Source organism: Benincasa hispida, chromosome 7 (genome assembly GCF_009727055.1).
Source record: "Benincasa hispida cultivar B227 chromosome 7, ASM972705v1, whole genome shotgun sequence".
Taxonomy (NCBI): domain Eukaryota; kingdom Viridiplantae; phylum Streptophyta; class Magnoliopsida; order Cucurbitales; family Cucurbitaceae; genus Benincasa; species Benincasa hispida.
This window is the reverse complement of record NC_052355.1, coordinates 20,749,945-20,771,527: the sequence shown is the minus strand read 5'-3', so window position 1 is coordinate 20,771,527 and position 21,583 is coordinate 20,749,945. Positions and strand designations below refer to the sequence as shown.

At 35.6% G+C, this 21,583-nt stretch overlaps 1 protein-coding gene across 2 annotated transcripts; it reads right to left on the bottom strand.

Annotated features, from left to right (window-relative positions):
- Window positions 1-3,307: 3,307 nt before the first annotated feature.
- Window positions 3,308-10,004, bottom strand: LOC120081669 (pseudouridine-5'-phosphatase). 2 transcript variants are annotated; one of them, XM_039036720.1, is made up of 11 exons: window positions 9,696-10,004; window positions 9,488-9,607; window positions 9,298-9,366; window positions 8,854-8,958; window positions 8,665-8,719; window positions 8,208-8,281; window positions 4,617-4,700; window positions 4,391-4,531; window positions 4,023-4,088; window positions 3,796-3,901; window positions 3,308-3,646 (listed from the first exon to the last, which is right to left on the bottom strand). In XM_039036720.1, exons 1-11 carry the CDS (start codon window positions 9,804-9,806, stop codon window positions 3,591-3,593), a joined length of 987 nt encoding a protein of 328 aa, XP_038892648.1. In that variant the 5' UTR covers window positions 9,807-10,004; the 3' UTR covers window positions 3,308-3,590. The 2 variants fall into 2 exon arrangements, with proteins under 2 accessions (XP_038892648.1, XP_038892647.1); XM_039036719.1 differs by having other exon boundaries at window positions 3,792-3,901; window positions 9,696-10,002.
- Window positions 10,005-21,583: the final 11,579 nt, after the last annotated feature.

Below are 21,583 nucleotides of genomic sequence, written 5' to 3'. Positions count from 1 at the left end.
CTGAAGCTGCACTCCTATAAGGCAGAAGACCTTTGAAGACACAAATACTCTTCCAAGACCTCTACTTCAAACTTCCAAGACTCCTGAAGCTGCACTCCTATAAGGCAAAAGACTTTTGAAGACACAAATACTCTTCCAAGACTTCTACTTCAAACTTCCAAGACTCCTGAAGCTACACTCCTATAAGGCAGAAGACATTTGAAGACACAAATACTCTTCCAAGACTTCTACTCCAAGCTTCCAAGACTTCTATTTCAAGAACGTTCGGTGCTTTCATTCTCCAAGTCAAGCATATTCACTCAACTGAGAGAGAATCAAATGATCAAATATTAGAGATCGAACCACATCGCATCAAATCAACTCCAACATCAATACCAACTCAAGTTTAACTCCACGAAACACGTTTCTCCGGAAACCTCGTGCGAACAAGCACATTTAGATTTTTACCTTTCAAAACTAACATTCTTTTTAAAAACTCGTAAAAATAGTTTTTCTCGGTCCATCTCAGGCAAGATAGACCACGAGATTTTAATTAAAAAAATCAATATTTTTCCTACTTATTGATTGTTTGAGACTTTTTCAGTACATCTCGTCAGATTATTCACCAAGATTATGTGCATCTTAATGTTAATCCCAGGCAAAATAACACCGAGATTCTATATATTTGAGATTTTTCGGTGAAATCTCGAACACAATTAACACCAAAATTCATATATTTGAGCTTTCTCGATCGAATCTCGAACAGGATTAACACTGAAATTCTATATATATCCCAAATCTTACCTAATTTTTCTCAAAATTTGATCTTTCCCAAAATTTAAAATCGTTGAATCAATTTGAAAAATCCATTTTGATAATTGGAAACCCATTCGAAATTTTGAAAATTTATATAATTGTGAAAACATAAGTGATGCTAAAAATTTAAAAAGTTGCATAATAATATGATATAATATTTAGTAATCATAATCAAATTTGGTGGTATTAGACTTGGAGGATTACATTAAAAAAAATTAGCAAATCTCGGTGTGTAATCAAATGTACCAAGAAGGCCAAAAAAAAATCCATAAGTTAGAAAAAGTTAATTTTTAACTGGTTCTCAGTGGTCGATCTCACCCCAGATGGACTGAGAAAAACTATTTTTATGAACTTTTTAAAAGCATGCTAGTTTTGTAAGTTGGAAACCTAAACGTGCTATTATGAAAATTTCCCAATGCCCAAGTTCACTTACAAAAAAAAAAACAATAATAATAATAATAATAAATAAATTATATAGGCATCCATAACATATTTGGAAACTAATTGAATCTTTTGTATTAGTTTGGGACAACAAAGACAACAAAAGGAGTTAGAAAAAATCTAGAAATAAATAAAATGTAGGAAGAGAACTTGTTTGAGAAGGGAGATACCAAGTTACTTGTATCAAGTACGATATGGATGGAGAATCCATGGGTTATTGGATCAAAACACAATGAGGCATCCTACCACTTATCAAACAACCAAAAGTTAGAAACTACGCAATAGAAAAATAAAAGAACCACAAGTTAGAAAGGAGAGAAGGAGAAAATAAAAGTTCAACAACTCACAGGTTTGACACAATACTTCTTGGACAGTGGGGACTCTTAGGTAATGGATAATGGATCAATGTTAGGGAAAGTGAAGGGGGAGGGGTTGTTGTTGAACATTAATAACAACCACAAAAAATCAGAATACATAAATGAGAGTGTGATCTGTCTCAAAAGTTAAATTTATATCACGAATAAATGAACTCAAATTCAATCACTAAAGTCGTTGAGTCAGTAGTGGAAATAAGCAAGTGGAGAGAAATTAGCAAACAATTACAATAAATAAAGTGGGTGGACAGTTTAATAAATAAAATAATTAATAATGGAAATATTAAAAATGTGCAAAAAATATATATATTTATTAGGACTAACACAATTGAAACTCAAAATTGAACATGACATTGGAATTATAATGAAACCAAACAACGAAACAAACGATTGCAAGTTAAAGAAAACATTAAACATGACATGGAAAGTCAGTCAAGTGATAAATTAATGAAAATTTAACAGGCATTGGAATTAGAACAAGACACGATATTCGACTTAGAATGAAACAAAACAAAGAATCAACGGATTACAAATTCATGAAAATAAAACATGATATGGAATGTCAGACAAAGACATACATTGAAAATTTATCAGGGTATTTGACTTAGAATGAAACAGAACAAAGAATTAATGGATTACAAGTTCATAAAAATCAAACATGGCATGGAAAGTCAGAACAAGACATAAATTGAAAATTTAACAGGGTATTGGACTTAGAATGAAACAGAACAAAGAATCAAAAGATTACAAGTTCATAAAAATCAAACATGGCATGAAAAGTCAAAACAAGGCATAAATTGAAAATTGGACATTGGACTTATAATAAACAGAACAAAAATTCAAAAGATTGCATGTTCAAAAGAATCAAACATGGCATGGAAAATCAAACATGACATGGAAAATCAAAACAAGACATGAAATTGATATTTTCAACAGAACGGCTCATATAACATTACTCATATTGGTGATCTAGAAAATGAACCTAAAGTGGATGGTGTTCTCCCCTACCGAGCTACAAATTCTTCAAACAGCCCCCTACCATGCATTCAACGATTAACAACCGAAGTAACACCAAGGCTCAAAACTAACCGTACAACCAGTTATGGGTGAACGGAGGACCATCAAAGCGAAAAAGGACATGGTTGAGGACGAGATTGAAGCAACGAGGAGAAAAAGCGAAAAAAACAAATCTGTGAAGAAAAGAACAAATCTAAACTATTAAAACACTATTTCAAAGCCAACATGTGATATGAGCACAAAATTGATGGAAAAACACATGAATGAAACGAAGATGAAAATTTAGACTGAGAAACCTTCAAAGAGGAGAGATATGAGGATTTGAGAGAGAATGAGTTAGGATTTCACAAGGACAGTTGAGAGAGATTAGGGACATGAGAGAGACGAAATGTACGTGCATGAGTTTCAAAGGAAAAATGAAAAGTCAAAAAACGATGACATACGATACACGTGGAAAACACTGTTGAAGTCGACATGCCCTGATAGTGATATCAATGAGATACGATGGGCCTCCAAACACCGAGATGATATATGAATCCATCTCATCTCATCTCATCTTCAACAGCCCCTAAATAACTTGTTCAACCATACTCACTTTTTTTAAAGGACACAAAAACTATAGCTAACATGATTGCATTCTGGAATCTCACCGAAGCTTGCTTAATAGCCAAAAAAGGATGTGTAGTCAAATGTGAAAAGCCATATTCATCTATTAACTCTTCTAATTTCATTTGGAAGTTTTTAGGTGAGAGAGGTTTAGCTCCTCCATTTTAGACTTTTGTCAACAAAAGAATTGACATCATGACCAACTTAAATACATGGAAAGAACTGAGGAATGTAAGAAAATGAATCAGAATATCGTATCGATGGTAAGCTTTCTCTTTGACGGAGCTTTCTCGGCATTCTGCTTCTGCAAATCCATAAATGTTGAACCTTTGTTAGCGAATAATCTCCGTAAGTTGATCACTGAAAGCTCGTTGAAGCTACCAACTGCAAGATCCGCCTGCACCAGATCATATCTGCACAATATCATCCAGGTATCTATATCAGTTGACGGTATGAGATATTCATTAAGAAGCACATATAGAACTAGGGAATGTTTGACATGCACTGCACATGTGCGCGGTATTAACTAGCTTAGTCTATTTATGATGAGACACATACGCACGGTGGGCACCGATCAATGCTATAGCCATCATTGTACAATTGTGAGCAGCAGTTATGCCCCGAGGATCGTCTTCAAACACCACACACTTGGACGGCTTTCGATCCAGCTGCAATGTGTGTATAAACATTAGTTAAAATTTTGCGGAGGTAGCCAATGAAACAATGAAAAGTATGCTGCTTTCGCATCCTATTTCATTTGAATTTAACAGTATGGAAATTGAATCTTACCTTCATAGCAGCAGATAGGAACCTATGAGCCATTGACTCCATACCGTCTTCCTCTGTTACAATTGCCTGCAAAGACGATAATAAACATAAAATAAAATGCAGAGTCCACCAATTTTAATAGTCTTTTCTTTTTACTTATGGTTAAGGTGTCCGTGAACTGCTGTCAACAGGTAAAACGCGGGTTGGTTGAAAAGTTGTTCATTATGGAGATACTCCAATAATACTGAACTTCAATGGCTGTTTGAATATAAAATAAAAACCCATGGCAAGTAGTGTATCTGCTTATTTGCATTATCTGGCTAAAGAATGAAGTTACTCGGACTTCTAGCCTTGAACACAAGAAAATGTTTGAGAAATCAAATATCAACCTGAAAATATTTCTTCAAACTCATTCGGTCTAATGCTTCAAGCATGTGTTTCCGATCAAGGCTTGAAACAATGGCACAGGGAATGCGAGCTGTAGACACTGCATCCAGCCACTCTTTGAGGCCATCAACTGGTGTTTTAAGCTGAATAAGAAAATATTTAAATAATTTCCATGATTAATCCAATAAACAAGCCAATCTATAAAAAGAATTTATTGAAAATACTCACAGAAAGAAGACCTCTGTAATACAACTGTGAAAACCTCAATTTCAATCTATCCAGCTCACTTTCTGCCATGCCCCAACGTAGAAGCTGAAAGGTTGAACAGAGTTTTCAACAAGTTTGAAAACAAGAAATTATTGCTAACAGGAAAAAGTGTCCAAGATTATAGGCTAAAACGACAGAGCAAGGAACAAAGGAACAATCACAGTGAAATAAACCATTGAAGAAACCAGGTAACAAGAAGTGCTTCTGACTTCTAGCTGCAATGAACCAGTGTTTTTAAGGAAATGATGATGGATGACGGTTAAGGGGGTAGCACCAGTTTACTATCAGCAGGCTCTGGAGAGCATCTTCAAAGAGCCGATTATCTTTGCAATGTTTCTGTCACCCGTTTCTCATCACAGTGAAAGTAGGGATTTTAGTATGCTTTACCAAAATATCCCCCTCCATTCGCTCTTGAAACAAAAGTTGGTACAAAAAAGTTTAATCCGTAACAAAGGAGGTTCGGTTAGCCAAAAATGGTTATCAGCTTAAGGTTACAACTTACAAGGAGCCCTTACTTTTTCAACGTAACAAAGGGAAGAGAAAATACATCAAGCTAATGTTTCATAGCCAAGTGCCATGGCATTGAAGTAAACTTGCCATAATGATACTCCTGATGGAAGCTAAAACAACCAACAAAAGAGTATTTGTATCCAAGGTGCAGGTAAGTAGATTATACCTAGGGGCATTGGACTATTCTCTCTAATAACTCAACAAAATAGCCTCATAGGTATAGTAGAAAGGGGGTTTCCTCAATAAAGCAGTTACAATGGTGGTTGATTCTGTTGGGCCTCTTGAATAGTGCAGATTTATCCCTGAATTTGGCAAAAGACTTAGCTCATTAGCTAGTAGGTCTAAACATGGATGTGGAGGTGGTTCAGGCTCTGGCTTCATCCTTTAGTTGCTAATCAAGTGTGCTTCCCATCAATTATGTTGGCTTCCCTCTTGGGTGGTGGAAATCATCACCGGAGGCACTTTTGGGATACTTTGGTTGAAAAGTTGAAAGCAAAGTTGGATGTGTGGTTGGGTCTTCTTCTATCTAAAGGAGGGTGAGCCACTTTGGCACAATCAATTCTTCATAGTTTGCCTTTATACTACTCTCCTCTCCTTTAGAACCCCAAATAATATCTTCAAAACTACATAAAAAATCATCAAGGACTTCATTTGGAGTGGTGGAATTTACAAACATAGCTGCAACCTGGTGAAGTAGAGGATTGGACAGCCATGCCATTATTGCTTGGTGGATTAGGGCAGGCTCCTTCACCCATTGAACTACCTCCTTACTCACTAACTGGATTTGGAGATTCCCTCAAGAGCCGAATCCTCTATGGAAGAAGGTAACTTAGAGCAAGTATTTAGGGAGTGAGATCCCATGGTTGGATGAATGCTGTGCTTAGAAAGAAAGGGTACAGACCATGGGTGGATATTGCCAAAGATCTCCCATTCTTTGTTAAGTTTTCTAAATTCAAAGCTGGTGTGGGCAATAAGATTTGATTATGGGAAGACATTTGGATCAATGAAGCCTCTTCAATCTAGTTTCCTGAATTTGAATTTCATTTCAGATAAAAAAGAAGTTTTTATCTATAATTGTTGGGACAACAACAACCAAACTCGGAAAAATAAACGACTAAGTCTTCCATCCTATTGAACCTTCTTTTGTGGTTTGGAAAAGTAAACGACAAAAGAAGGTTCAAATCACCTCTAGTATATGACTGGCTTGAACATTGATTCAAAGAAATTTTAGTACAAAGTGCTTCTCCCTGTCCGGTTGAAGACTTTGCTGGAGGGAAGCTGAGACTTCATATCATTTATTCCTTCATTTCCGCCTGTGGCTAAAGCTTGGAATGTCAATCTTGGGAGTTTGGAGATTGCAACTTGTATTCCAAAATAGGTGAAGGATTGGCTCTTTGAGAAGGTCTAAGCTGGTGGAATCAGAAAGGCAAAGTTACGACTTTGGAGAGTTGTGCAGCTAGGGTGTAATTATGGCATATTTGGAAGGAAAGGAATGGTACATCCTTTGAAGAGAATTTTCTCCATTTTGATTCTTTCTGTCAACTCGAACAAAATACAGCTACTTGGTAGACTTCTTTACGGCTGAAATTCTTTTGTAGCCTTTTGATGATTATTAGCAATTGGAAAGTGCTTATGATGTAGTTCCTTGACAGGGTTCCCTCTTACCCCGGCCTCTAGGTTGTTCATATTTAGGCGGTTTTAATGAAGTTTCCACCATTTCTTTTTTTAAATAAAAAAATCCACTGAGAACACTGCCTCTTTTGTGGCCCTGTGGAAGCACAAAGCTTACCAATTTTTGCATTTACAATCACCTTGCATTTCAACTCCTCAAACCTTCCCTAACAGATGCAAAACATGAAAGAGAACTTAAATTTGCAATGTAATTGAAACCAATCTCGATCTCTTATCAACTTCATCCTCATTTCGCCTCCAAATAAATTAAAAAAAAAAGGGAAAAAAAATGAAGTCAATCAAACTCGCTAATCGCTATTGGAATTCATTGACTAATCTCGAAACTATTGCTAAGGAATTTTGCTTATCCATAATCACACAACAACCTATCTAGATTAAGGTATTCAAGTTCCTAAAAAGTATAATTACATGGATCCTTAACAATTGAAGAAAACCTCAAGTAATACAAGTACAACTCTCAAGCCTCAGTCATTGGTGTATGTATTAGAGGGGAAGAATGAAAAAGAAGGAATTTTCTTGTTTAAGAATATAGGTTTTATGTTTACCTAGAATTTCCCATTCCTACCTCCTTTTGGGGAAAAACAGAAGCATAATTAAAAATAATAATAATAATAAACAAAACAAAAAAGAAAGAGAAAAGAAAAAACAGCTGAAATGTTTTTGTGCAAATCAAAAGATGGAAGAAAGGATGAGGAAGATTGCAAAGGAGAAAATAAAAACAAAACAACAAACAATCCTTCGTTTGTTCATACAACAAGAACCGTTGGAGCTCCATACTACAAATGTTTGGATACTTATGCATACTTTATCTCTTATTGGAGGAGAATTTACTTCAGTTGCTGTGCGGTCACATGGACATGCTCAAGGGAAAACACATAATCTATAAGTTAATGCAATCAAATCAATTCATAGGGAGCATGAAGCTTATGGCGGGAAAGAAACCACAGAGCTTTTGGTGATAAGGCAAGGATAGATTAGATGTATCTGAGAACATAGCAACCTTTTTAATCCCCATCATGCAATTGACATATAATTGTTTTTTCAAGTGACGTAAATTTAGAGTGCATTTGGTACAAACTACAAAGATAACGTCATAGAATATGGGTTACTTCTCCATGAAGAAGTATATTTTTTTATGCAACTACACTTGAAGCATATTTCAAATTTCAACATTGGTAATAAACCAGACACAATTTGTTAAAATTCAAGACATATAATATCTTTAATGGGAAAAAGAAGAATCATTAAGAATACAAACCTTCTGCAGGTAATAAACCAGACAAAATTTGTTAAAATTCAAGACATATAATATCTTTAATGGGAAAAAGAAGAATCACTAAGAATACAAACCTTCTGCAATACTTGATCTGCACCTGCATAAAGCATTAGCTTCTGTACATCACCATCTTCAGGAACCCTTTTCCCTATAGCAATTACAATTCAAAATTTAAAATAAGAAAACAGAAGTTAAAAGGTTTCTTAATTCAAATAGCCCCAGAATAAAGGAAGCTAAATGAGAAAGAGTTTAATCTCCCCATTTCTCAGACCAACATGAAAATAACGTCGTTCAACATCTAGCAAATTAACCACCTCATCACTTGATAGTTTGATTCATTAACCACAAATTTTTTCTCTTTTCAAAATTAATGTTTTCCTGATATCATATAGAATCTAGACTCGTCCCTATTAGAAATTGATCCTTATAAAAATTCTAAATAAAAGTTTGTATAATTTTCTTGTTTTTGTTTTTGCATCCACTTCAAATATACACATCTGTACAGTAATTTCTAAAGAAATAGAACAAAACCTTCTTCTGAGGCAAGTTGCTTCCATGCCGTTAACTTTAAAGTTTGAGTATCTGCCTGAAAATGAATGATACATATCATGAGACAACAGCATCTTCATAATTAGGACATGTGATTATATGTGAACTAAGTATCAAATTAACAATAGTCAGCAAGCATAAAAGTTGAACTGGTAAGAGTATAAAAGTTACCACAACATTATCCCAAGAGAAAACTAAGCCGTATGCTTCATCTGGTTTCATAGCATAACGAATTCTTTTAAGAAACCCTTCTTGCAGTCTATCGTTCAAAAAATCCTGGTTGCAACAAAGAATAAAACTCTCAAGTGAAGCTTAATATGCAACCAGAACAGGCAAACACATAAAAGATACAGAAGAGAAATAACTTGATAGCATGTTTGGAGTGATTCTGAAATGATCAAATCACTTTTATCATTTTCAAAATCACTCAAAAAATGCTTTTAATCATTTAATATCAATTTCATTAGTATGAAAAATGTGTTTAAAAAATGTAAAATTAAATATTAAATTGATTTTAAATGATTAAAGATGTGTTTTAGAGTGATTTTATTTTAACGTTAAAATAACTCCCAGACATGATCGAATATAACTAGTTTTTCCATTTTTTCCCCTTACCACGTCCACTTTCATAGGACCATCTGGTCTAAAAGTCTCAAATCCTTCTCCATATTCAGCTCCAATTGCCTGAGACACAAACATTGATCACAAACTCAGATCATCGAAAAATACACAAACCCCATCAGTTAAAAGCATCAAACTACAAAGCTTAATCGTTTAAACTACGAGAGAGTGTTCAATTCAGTACCTCCTGCATGAAAAGCTTGTTGGGCGTAAGGGGATACCTATCGAGGGAGCCATTTTCGCTAGACCCAGAAACGCTCATCACCACCATAGAATGTTTATTCAAGTTCATACGCTTCAAATTCTGTAAAAATGAGAACAATCCACCAGAAATAAAACAAAGGCAAAGAAAAATGGTACGAAATGGGGGCAAAGAAGATGAAAATGGGTACCCGAAATTTGAGTCTTGAAATGAATTGGGACTGTGGGAGCCGAGAAGAGGAAGTGGGTGTCCATGATAGTGGAGCAGTTGAGCTTCTGAAATTGCTGCAAGTGCAGTCCATTAGTCTATGATGAAGAAGACGATAGCTCGAGAGCTTGAAAGCGCCTAAAAAGCTACTTTCGTTTATGGGTTTTTGCCCCTTTTCTTTTGTGAAGCAGAAGCTCGTAGAGTCTTTAACGAATCCACCGGGCAATCCGTGCCCCCTTTTTACCAAGAATTGGATATTGTGGATTTGCTTACGGCTCTGTTTTGAAAACTATCTTTTCAATAATGCACCTCGATCTTTATTGTACATCGCCCTTATCCTGTAAGAAAATCCATTCCAAAATTCTTATTTGACTGGTAGAGGAATCATTCATTCATTCTCAATATGAATAGAGTTTAAAACTGTATGGAATATTTGTATGGATGGCTTATATTTAGAAGCTCAAATTAAATTTGACCTAATTTTTAAAATTTTAAGTTTTTTTTTTTTTTTTACTTTCTACTTGACTCATTGTGGGAGAAATTACGAAATAATCAAAGATAAACTCGTGATAGGTTGGCTCCTCATTTCTTCATCTCGCTCTTTAGAAAAAATAGAAGAAATAAGCTTATTCTGTTCCGATTGTTGAAGGACAAATTTTGGACCAATAACAAACTGCCACATCATTCATTAAATTAATGACGAAATTCCAAATCATCGGTGACATGTGTCCCAAATTGAAGTTGAAGACAAAGTCCAATGACGCATGGTTTCATCTGTTGAATCAGATAACATTAATTTGGCCTAATTTGGGTCAATCAGACCAAAATCCAATTAATTGGGTCAAAAAATCATGCCCATGGACCAACCAAGCACAATTTGGGCCCAAACCCATATGAGGCCCATAAGAAACCTCTATAAATAGAGGCTCTACCTGTAAAATCTCTCTGAAGATCTAAAGTGAAGCTCAAAAGATCTGAAGAACATAACTCCTCCAAACCTTTGAAGATCAGAAGACACTAAAGCTCTGAAGATCAGAAGACATATCAAAGCTCTAAATAATAGAAGACACTAAAGCTCTGAAGATCAGAAGACATATCAAAGTTCTGAATACCGAAATCCTTTGAAGATACAAGCATTCTAACCACGCTTGAAGATTGAAGTCCTTTGGAGATACAAGCATTCTTCCAAGACTTCCACTCCAAGATCATTACGTACTTCGCTTCCTCAAATCAAGCATATGCATTCATCAAGCCCAAAGGCCGATCATCCAAGAAGATCGACCAGTTTAAAGACTATAGTTTATTTTGAAAACATCAAAATATTATGTATTAGATATTGTACTCACTTTCCACAAAATTAATACAAATACAAAGTTCAAGTTTCGCGAAATAAATTTCTCTTGAAATCTCATGCGAACAAATTGACATGCCTAGCGGGACCTCTCATCTCTCTCTAAACATTCAAGTAAACTAATGGCACCAAAGAAAGTTGCATCCAAAGCAACTGCTGTAAGCAACACCTACACATGACTTGTCATCTGCAACCATTCAAAGGAGACACTACTACAAAATCTACATTACTTGACACTTGTAGTTTTTAATTACTTGACATTTCTTTGGAAAAACATCAAGTAATGACCTTTTAGAAAATAAAATATCAAGTAAAAGGGTTAAAAAAGCAGAGATTGATGGAATGTTTAAGATATTTTCATGCGAACCATTACTTGACACGTTTTTCGTTTCAAGTAATATAAAGTCTTGCTTGACATGTTTTTCGTGTCAAGTATAAAAAGCTCTTACTTGACTTATTTTTCGTGTTAAGTAAAATATAAAAAAAATATATTTTTTTAATCTTTATTTTTTGTTTCCCTCTCTCCTCCATTTTTATTTCCCTCTCAAATTTGGTTTCCCTTCTACCAAAATTATCAAAAAAATATAAAAAATAATTAACTTATTATTTTAAACAAGTAAAAGGGTTAAATGCCTTAGTAAGAAAAGCTTCCCCCCTTCCTCATTTTCTCTCTCGCAACCCCCGCTCCCCTCGAAACCCTATCTTCGCAGCACTCTACTAGCCCCAACTGACTCTCCCTCTCCCTACCACCAGCAGCCGACTAACTCCTCTTTCAGCCACCGTACAGCCTCTACCGGTCAATCTTCCATCGAATCCGCGCTAGATGCCCAGCCCAGCCTTGCATCAGATGCCTAGCCTCGTTTGGAGTCGCGCCAAACGCCCAACCTAGTCCTCATGGATCCGTGTCATTGGTCTAAGGTTAGTGGGTTCTTGTTATTTTGTTATACCCATTGGTCTGGTGTGGGTTTAATATCAAGTTCTTGTTATTTTGTTAGTGAGTTCTTATTGTTTAATTTCTCTAATTAGATGGAGTTCAATTTATTGTTCTCAATTGTTAGATAAGGTTATCTTTTGAATAATTTTGTGTATTATCTATGTTTTGGATAATTTTAGTTTAGTTTATTGTTCTTAAAATGTTACAATTTCTCTTTGTTTTGTAATGGGAGAAATAATTTGTGTTCTGGGTTTCAGTTCCTATTTTTTTGGGGTTATGGTTTAGGATGTGATTCACTAGTGGTGTTCTAAATTTCCATTTTGTTTTCGATTTCATCGGAAGTAGTCAAGGGATTTCCATTTTATTTCTTTAGGTAATGAATTGGACAATGTTTTTTTTTTTTTGTCTGATGTTGTGTAAGGATGTGGATAAGGTAAATTTTATGTTTTTCAGATAATGTTTACTCCGACTTCCTGTAACTTCATGAAGATATAAAATGTTATGCAAAGAAACTTCTGAAACCAAACTGAACTCTAAAAAATTTATAGGTTTTGATGAGTAAAGAAAAAATGGCCATAAAATATACAATGGAATCATGTAATGATCCTGCTAAGTTGACTGGGTAAGGTTATGAGTGAACAGAAAATTGAAATTGTATGTATTATTGGAGTTGTAGTGTTGCCTTAAAGGCTAATGACATGTTTCATGTTTAGGAGTGACACTGAAATGGTTACAATTACTTTTTCTTTTTTTCCTTTCACAGCACTATGTTGCATAGTAGAAGCTTTCCTTGTGGAAAGATATCTTCTCTTCACTTCTCGATCCTCTTCTTGTGACATATTTTTTTTAGTGTTCTTGTTCCTCTTTTGTTTTTCTTATCAGGCAAGTTGGTCGAGGCTCGAGTGAAGTGTCGATTTGAGCAAACACTTTGGGTAAGTGTTTTGGATGTATTGGTATGAATTTGTGATTTGGGCTATAATGTAGCATCTTCTATAATTTACTTGTTTGAATGTTTGATGATGAGATTGATTTTGAAGTGTTGGAAGGAGTTGAGTTGCTGTCCAATAGGTTTGAGACCAATCTTGGCAAGGTTTTAGTAAGTTTGGAGGTTAGTATTAATAGTTCTTTGTTACCCATTGAAGTATTTGTCTAATAGTTGAGTTATTTTCAATTTTTGATGTTCAATTCAAAGACTTCAAGGGATTGGAGCCACTATCCAACAAAGATAATGATGTTTGGATGTTTTGATAGGTATTGAGACCTTGAAACTCTTTTGAAATTGATACATAGTTGCTGGAATTTGCGTTTTGTAAGCATTATTATTGAACTTTTCGTAGGTTGGATTACTTTGTTGTAGTTTTGAAGTGACATTTGAATCAAGCCATGCTTTGGGTAATCTATTTGCAGTTAAGTTGTAGATATTTTTTAAGTCTCGTGTATGATATTTTTACATTGCATAAAGTAGGCCAATCATGTACATTTTTCCTTGTGCATGACTTTTTGTAATTATTGTATCTTAACACTTATTTCTATATTTTGAAATTTTATGTTATCGCCCTTTATTCTATTTTACAGGTTGACTTGCTTAAACATGGTTGGTCTAACCCTTAGTTCTCTATCTTTAGACTTCAAAGCTCAATATATAGATTAAATAATGTACTTTATTGAAAGGTTACTTATTAAACAATTGATCACTTTTGTGTTTGTTAAAAGTTGAGTTTTGTATACAAAAGCAATAGTTAAGATTTTATTTTATGCATGTACATGTGAAAGAGAAATATTGTTGTAATTTGTGAGGAGTGTTCATATGAAAGGTCATAGTTGAACATATAGAATTTTTAGTGAATATATTGAGTTGCTAGATCTTAAATGTATAAAGTTTTTTTAGTTGATATAATTGTATTGTTGGAATACAAGGTAGAAAATGAGAATATTAATTGGGACATTTAATTTGAAAAAAAAAACATATACTTGACAAATAAAAAACGTCAAGAGTTATCATATATGATACGTAATCAATGTCAATAATCAATAAACTTGACATGCCACCAATGCCAAGTGTATTATCTTTCTTGACATGAAAATTGTATCAAGAAACATTTGTCTTGACATTATTTCGGAGTCAAGTTATCACACTATACTTGACAGTCGAATACTCGACCCTTTTATAAGCATCAATTATACCCTTTACTTGACATTGAAAAAACGTCATGTAATCCAATTTCTGTAGTAGTGAGAGTATGCAGGAGCAAGAACAAGGTTTTGTCTTCGCAGAGAAAATCTGGGAGTAGCTGATGGAATCTTTTAAAGGCGAGGTCATTATAAGAGAAAATCCCTTGTTTGACAACCCTGCCTCTACTTCTGACCAATCAAAGGAAGAATCATACCTTGACATAGTGTGTCATGATGGCTGATGTAACGACTGAGTCAGCCATGGCATAAATGGAAAGGAAGATAAATCTCCTAATGAAGGCTGTAGAGGAGTGAGATCATGAAATCGCTACTTTAAGAGATCAGATACAGGCTCGAGATACTGCTGAGTTGAGTCAATCTCTAGCTACAAAAGTCAAGAACAAAGGAAAAACTGTATTGTAGGAAAACCAGCCGCAACAATCTATCGCCGTCGCTGCCCTGTCAATTCAACAGTTGCAAGATATGATTACAAACTCCATAGGGGCTTAGTATGAAAGACCATCGCAATCTTCCTATATGTACTCCAAGCTGTACACCAAGAGAATCGACAACTTGAGAATGCCAACTGGGTATCAACTTCCAAAGTTCCAGCAGTTCGATGGAAAGGGCAATCCGAAACAACATGTTGCTCATTTCATTGAAACTTGCAAAAATGCAGGAATTAAAGGAGAGCTGCTAGTCAAGCAATTTGTCAGAACCTTAAAAGGGAATGCTTTTGATTGGTACACTGATTTAGAGCCAGAAGTGATTGATAGTTGAGAACAGCTAGAAAGGGAGTTCCTCAACCGTTTCTACAACATAAGGCACACTGTTAGCATGATGGAGGCAACAAACATAAAACAACGAAAAGAAGAGTCGGTCATCGACTACATCAACCGATAGAGAGCTCGGAGTTTGCATTCCAAAGATAGACTCACTGAATTATCTACAGTAGAGATGTGCACCCAAGGCATGCACTGGGAACTTTTCTACATTCTGCAAGGGATAAAGCCTCGTACATTTAGGAGTTGGCAACACATGCTCATGATATGGAACTGAGCATCGCCAACAAGGGAACTAAAGATTTCCAAGTCCCTGAAGGGAGAAAATATAAGAATGAAGCCAAGGGTACTGAAAAGATCGTAGATAGTACCACAAGAGAATCTATGGTCATTCAGATGACCCTGCTGAAACTTTCCTCCAAAGGAAAAGAAACAAAGTCTGAAAGAAAGCATGATGGCGGCCAGAAGCGTCGTCCAACTCTCAAAGAAAGACATGAGAAGGTTTATCCATTCTCAGACTCTATTGTTGCCGACATGTTGGAGCAATTATTAGAGAAACAACTTATTCAACTGCCAAAATGCAAGCGACCGGAACAAGCAAGAAAAATAGATGATCCTAACTACTGTAAGTATCATCGAGTCTTTAGTAACCCGACTGAAAAGTGCTTCGTGCTGAATGAGCTGATTCTAAAGTTGGCTCGTGAAAAGAAGATTGAGCTGGAGCTTGATGAAATAGCTCAAATAAATCACATGATAGTAGCGATGACTTCAAGTGTCCCAACACCGTCAACATTTCATGATCAAAGAGAAAGCTTCATCCAGTTTGGGACTTTTGAGCCTATAGTCATTTGGTTCCAACAAGAGATTTTAACAACAGATTTTCGAAGCAAAAATGATCCTGTTGAAGATGACAATAAAGGGTGGGTAGTTGTGACTCATCAAAAAAGAAGACAGCCAAATTCCACCCAAAAAGAGTCGCACTCCTATCAAAGTTATAGAAGAAGGAACAAGACTCATAAAAAGAAAAGGGAAAATGAGGCATGGAAGCCTAAACCTGCTAAGGAAAAAGACGAAGACTTTCCTCAACTTCGATGGCCGGTAACTTTGGCAGAATTTTTCCCAAAAAGCTTTCTCAATAATCATTCAGAGGAAGTATCAGAAGTTATTGGATGTCATGCTGTCAGCATAATGAAAGTTGACAACAACCATATAACTATTAAAGAAGTCAATGATTCAAACGAAACCGAGCAAAGAGTTTCTATCTTGGATCGTATCAAGCCTTCAACTATTCGATCTCCAATCTTCCAAAGATTGAGTATGGCCATGATAGAAGAAGGAAACCAATGTTCAATGTCTACTGCAATTCGAACTTTAGCTTTCAAGAGGCTAAGTATCTTCACATCAAAGAAAGATCGACCTTCAACATCTTCTTTTGATCATCTCAAGACAAGCCGTCAACATGAAGGAAGAATAAAAATTTTGAAGGCAACATCATTTCATGAAGAAAACAACAATGAAAAGATTCACAATCGTGTTTCTTCACGCATGAAGAGGAAATTGTCTATTGATATAAGGACAAAAGGTTCTTTGATAGTGAAGCCAAGATTCATCATATTGAGAATCCTACAAATAAAGAGGATGGTCAAAGCCATGATGAAATAAGAGCTTCTGAAATTTAAATGTAGAAGCTCCTCATCGCAAGAGCCTAAACTGCATGATGCTTCTGGCTCGCATGAGCTTAAAAGGTAAACGATCCAAAAAAATTCTCTTTATTGAACTACGTTATGACTTGATCCCTATCATTGTAAAGGGTACGTAGGCAGCTTGAAAGAAACTTCAAGTTCAATCCACAAAAAAAAAAAAAAAAAACATTTGAACTACGTCATGACTTGATCCCTTTCTTTAAGGGTACACAGGCAACTTAAAGAGATTTAAGTTTAGTCCATAAAAAGGGTACCATAATCACTCTACGTATGGCACTACACGACAGATTAAAAATGTTCATCCATGTTGGGGGCAACACAATAAAATTGAAGATATTCATCCCTTTAAAGAGCTAACACAATAAATTAAAAGCACACACTTGGAATGACACTTCATTTCCTCTTCAAAGTCAAGTTCGGAGGCTTCACCACTTCCTCTTTGAAGTCAAATTTGGATATTTCATTTCTTCCTCTTCGAAGTTCAAGTTTGGTGCGACTTCCCTGCTTCCCCTAGAAAAATATTATTCCCTACAGCTTTGCTTCTTCTCTAAAAGTTATTGTAGTTCTACTTCCTGTACAAAGATATTGGCGTTGCTGTTTCTTCATCTCCAAATTCGAGAATCAGACTGCTACTTTGATGGTTGCACCACTGTTTCTCTATCTCCGAATTTGATGGTAGCACTACTGCTTCCCTGTCTCTAAAAGTTATTGCAGTTCTACTTCCTCCACAAAGATATTGGCGTTGTTGTTTCTTCATCTCCAAATTCGAGAATCAAACTGCTACTTTGATGGTTGCACCACTTTTTCTCTATCTTCGAATTTGATGGTCGCACTACTACTTCCCTTTCTCCAAGTTCGAGGGTTGCACTATTGCTTCTACAACTCTAACTTCGATGGTTACATTGATGCCTCTCTATCTCCAAATTCGATGGTTGCACTGTTGCTTTTCCGTCTCCAAGTTCAAAGGTTGGATTGCATGCCCTTCCATCTTCAAGTTCAAAGGCTTCGTCGATGTTCCTCCATCTTCAAGTTTAGAAGCTTCATCAATTTCCCTCCATCTTCAAGTTTAGAGGCTTCGTCGATGTTCCTCCATCTTCAAGTTTAGAAGCTTCATTGATTTCCCTTCATCTTCAATTTCAAAGGCTTCTTCGATGCCCATCTATAAATTTGAAGGTTTTGTTGATGCTTCTCCATCTTCATGCACAGAGGCTCCATCGATGCTTCTCCATCTTCAACTTCAGAGGTTTCATCGATGCTCCATCTTCATGCTCAAGTTTAGAGGCTTTACAATGCCATCTTCATGCCCAAAGTCGCAAAGTTAACCCTACTGCCAAAGATTCATTGGTGCTTCATCAAACTCAAATGTGGAGCATTCGTTGATGCTTCGTCAAACTTAATTGCGAAGGATTCATTGATACTTCAAGCTCAAGTACAGAGGATTTGTCGATGCTTCGTCAAGCTCAAATGATTCGTCGATATTTCAAACTTAAATGCGAAAGATTCACCAATTCTTTAAGCTGAAGTGCAGAGGATTGCCCGATGCTTTGTCAAGCTCAGATGCCGATGATTCATTGATGCTTCATCAAACTCAAATGTAGAGCATTGGCCGATGCTTCATCAAACTTAATTGCGAAGGATTCGCTGATACTTTAAGCTCAAGTGTAGAGGATTCGTCGATGCTTCGTCAAACTTAATTGCGAAGGATTCGTCGATACTTCAAGCTCAAATGTAGAGGATTGACCGATGCTTTGTCAAAATCAGATGCCGATGATTCATCGATGTTTCGTCAAACTCAAATGCGGACCATTTGCTGATGTTTTGTCAAACTAAAATGTAGAGAATTTGCTGATGCTTTGTCAAACTCAAGCGCGAAGGTTTCGTCGATGCTTCTCCATCTTTAAGTTTAGAGGCTCCATCGATGCTTATCCATCTGTTCATGTTTCGTCAAACTTAAATGCAGAGAATTTACTGATGCTTTGTCAAACTCAAGCGTGAAGGTTTCATTGATGCTTCTCCATCTTTAAGTTTAGAGGCTCCGTCGATGCTTCTCCATCTTTAAGTTCAGAGGCTCCGTCGATGTTCCTCCATTTTTAAGTTCAGAGGCTCCGTCGATGCTCCTCCATCTTCAAGTTCAGAGGCTCCATCGATGCTCCTCCATCTTTAAGTTCAAGATCGGCGTACATGACCCGCTTCCATCTTCAAGTTCAAGATCGGTGTGCATAGCTCTGCTTCCATCTTCAACAAGTTCAAGGTCGATGTATTTGTCTTTGCTCCATCTTCAAGTTCAAGGTCGGTGTGTACGGTTTCGCTCCCTCTTTAAGTTCAAGGTCGGTGTGCATGGCTCGGTTCCATCTTCAATGTCTCCATCTACGAAGACATGACGCAATTTTGCTTCGTCTCCAAGCTGATGGCACGACTTCACTTCATCTCTAAGCTGATGGGCCGGCTTCACTTCATCTCCAAGCTGATGGTGCGGCTTCCTTCATCTCCAAGCTAATGGCACGACTTCGCTTCCTCTCCAAAGTCGTGGTGTGGCTTCGCTTCATCTCCAATGCGTGGCTCGCTTCATTTTGCTTCATCTCTATAGTATGGTGTGTCATCTCTCAAAGTATGGCGTGGCTCGCTTCATCTCTCAAAGTATGGTGTGGGGCTTTGCTTCATCTTCACGACTCAAGTGCAGTTTCGCTTCATCTTCACAACTCAAGTGTGACTTCGCTTCATCTTCACAACTCAAGTGCGGTTTCGCTTCATCTTTACAACTCAAGTGCGGTTTCACTTCATCTTCACAACTCAAGTGCGGCTTCGCTTCATCTTCACAACTCAAGTACGACTTCACTTCATCTTCACAATTCAAGTGCGACTTCGCTCAAGTTTGGTGCACTCCACCTCCCCAAAATTCAAATGCGACTTCGCTTCATCACTAAAATTCAAGTGCGGCTTCGCTCAAGTTGGTGCACTCCACCTGTAAAAAATAAAAGTGAGGGTAAGTTGTTAAAAAAATGGTGATTTAAAAAAAAAAATTATGCATAAAAAAGGAGAGAGCAAAATTGCAAAAAAAAAAAAAAGAAGGTTAGATTCAATTTCTTGTCTAAATTTGACTAAATTTGACTTGTTTCTAAAAGAGAAGAAACAAAAAATGGAAACAAAACGTTAAAAAAAGAGGTAAAAAAAAGAAGAAGAAAAAGAAAAAAAAAAGAAAAGAAAAAGAAAAGGGAAAAGAAAAAAATATGTGAAAAAAAAGAAAATAAAAGAGGAAAAGAAAAAAATAAAAGAAAAAAAGAATGAAAATAGGAAAATAGGAAAAAAAAAAGAAAAAAAGTAAAAGAGAGGGAAGAAAACGAAAGAAAAAAAGAAAAAAAATTATTAAAAAAAGAAAAGAAAAAGAATAATATGAACAAAAAAAATGTGAAACAAGAACAACAAAAAAAAAAACCGGAAGAAAAAAGTGTAAAAAGAAAATTCCAAATAAAAAAAGAAAGGAAATTAAGAAGGAAAAAAAACTATAAAAAGTACAAAAAACTTTACTAAATAATAATAATTTAGGCCGGAATAAGATTCGAATCCTTATTATCCAAATCTCAAGTTCAAAGTCTTAGATTATCCAAGATTCAAATCAAAATTCGTTTAAGATTGTAATTCTATCTAAATCAAATTTTGGATTTCAATCTCTGTTAAAATTCAAATTTGGGCATATTCCAAATTTTATTTCAATTTCTAGTTCTTATCCTTAGATCCAAATCAAATTGTGAATAAGTTCTAAAACTTCTCTCAAATTAAAATTTGGCCATATTCCAAATTTTATTAAAAGTCAAATTGTTTAACTTTAAGATTAAATTGTGGATAAAATCTCAAATTTGGGCATCTTCCAAATTTTATATCAAACTCATCCAAATTTAGGTTCTTATCCCTATTTCCAAATCAAATTGGGGAAAGATCTAAAATTCAACCCAAATTAAAATTTGGCCATATTCCAAATTTTATTTCAAATTCATGTCGTCCAAACTTGAGTTTTTATCTTCAATCAAAACAAATCATGGATAAGAAAAAAAAAATCTCAATTGATCTTTTATTAAAATTCGGACATATCGCAAATTTTATCTCAAATTCAAATCAAATTGGAGCAAAATCTCAAATTGAAATTTGGCCATATTCTAAAAGTCATCCTAAATTTGAGTTAAACTTACGTACTAAATTCATAGTTTGACTGATGCATCAATTGAGGTCAAATTTAAGAACGACCAATCACAAACTGCCATAGCATTCATTAAATTAATGACGAAAGTCTAAATCATTAAAATTGAGACCAACTAGGAGGTGACTTGTGTCCCAAATTGAAGTTGAAGACAAAGTCCAATGGCGCCACGTGGTTTCATCGTGACCGTTGAATCAGATAAGATTAATTTGACCCAATTTGATATTATTATTTGGGTTAAAATTCAACTAAGCCAAAGAATAAGTTGAATTTGACCCGAATGTCAAATCAGACCAAAATCCAATTAATTGGACCGAAAGGCCAGACCCATGGACTAACCAAGCCCAATTTAGTGCCAACGCATGTAAGGCCCATAACAAACTTCTATAAATAGAGGCCCTACCTCTTCATTTAGGGAAGAGGAATTGAAGGCAAAATCTCTCTGAAGATCTAAAGTCTGAAGCTCTAAGGATCTGAAGAACATAACTCCTCCAAAGCTTTGAAGATCAGAAGACAATAAAGCTCTAAAGATCAGAAGACATATCAAAGCTCTAAAGATCAGAAGACACTAAAGCTCTGAAGATCAGGAGACATATCAAAGTTCTGAAGACTAAAGTCCTTTGAAGATACAAGCATTCTGACCATGCTTGAAGACTGAAGTTCTTTGAAGATACAAGCATTCTGAAGACCGAAGTCCATTGGAAATACAAGCATTCTTCCAAGACTTCAAATCCAAG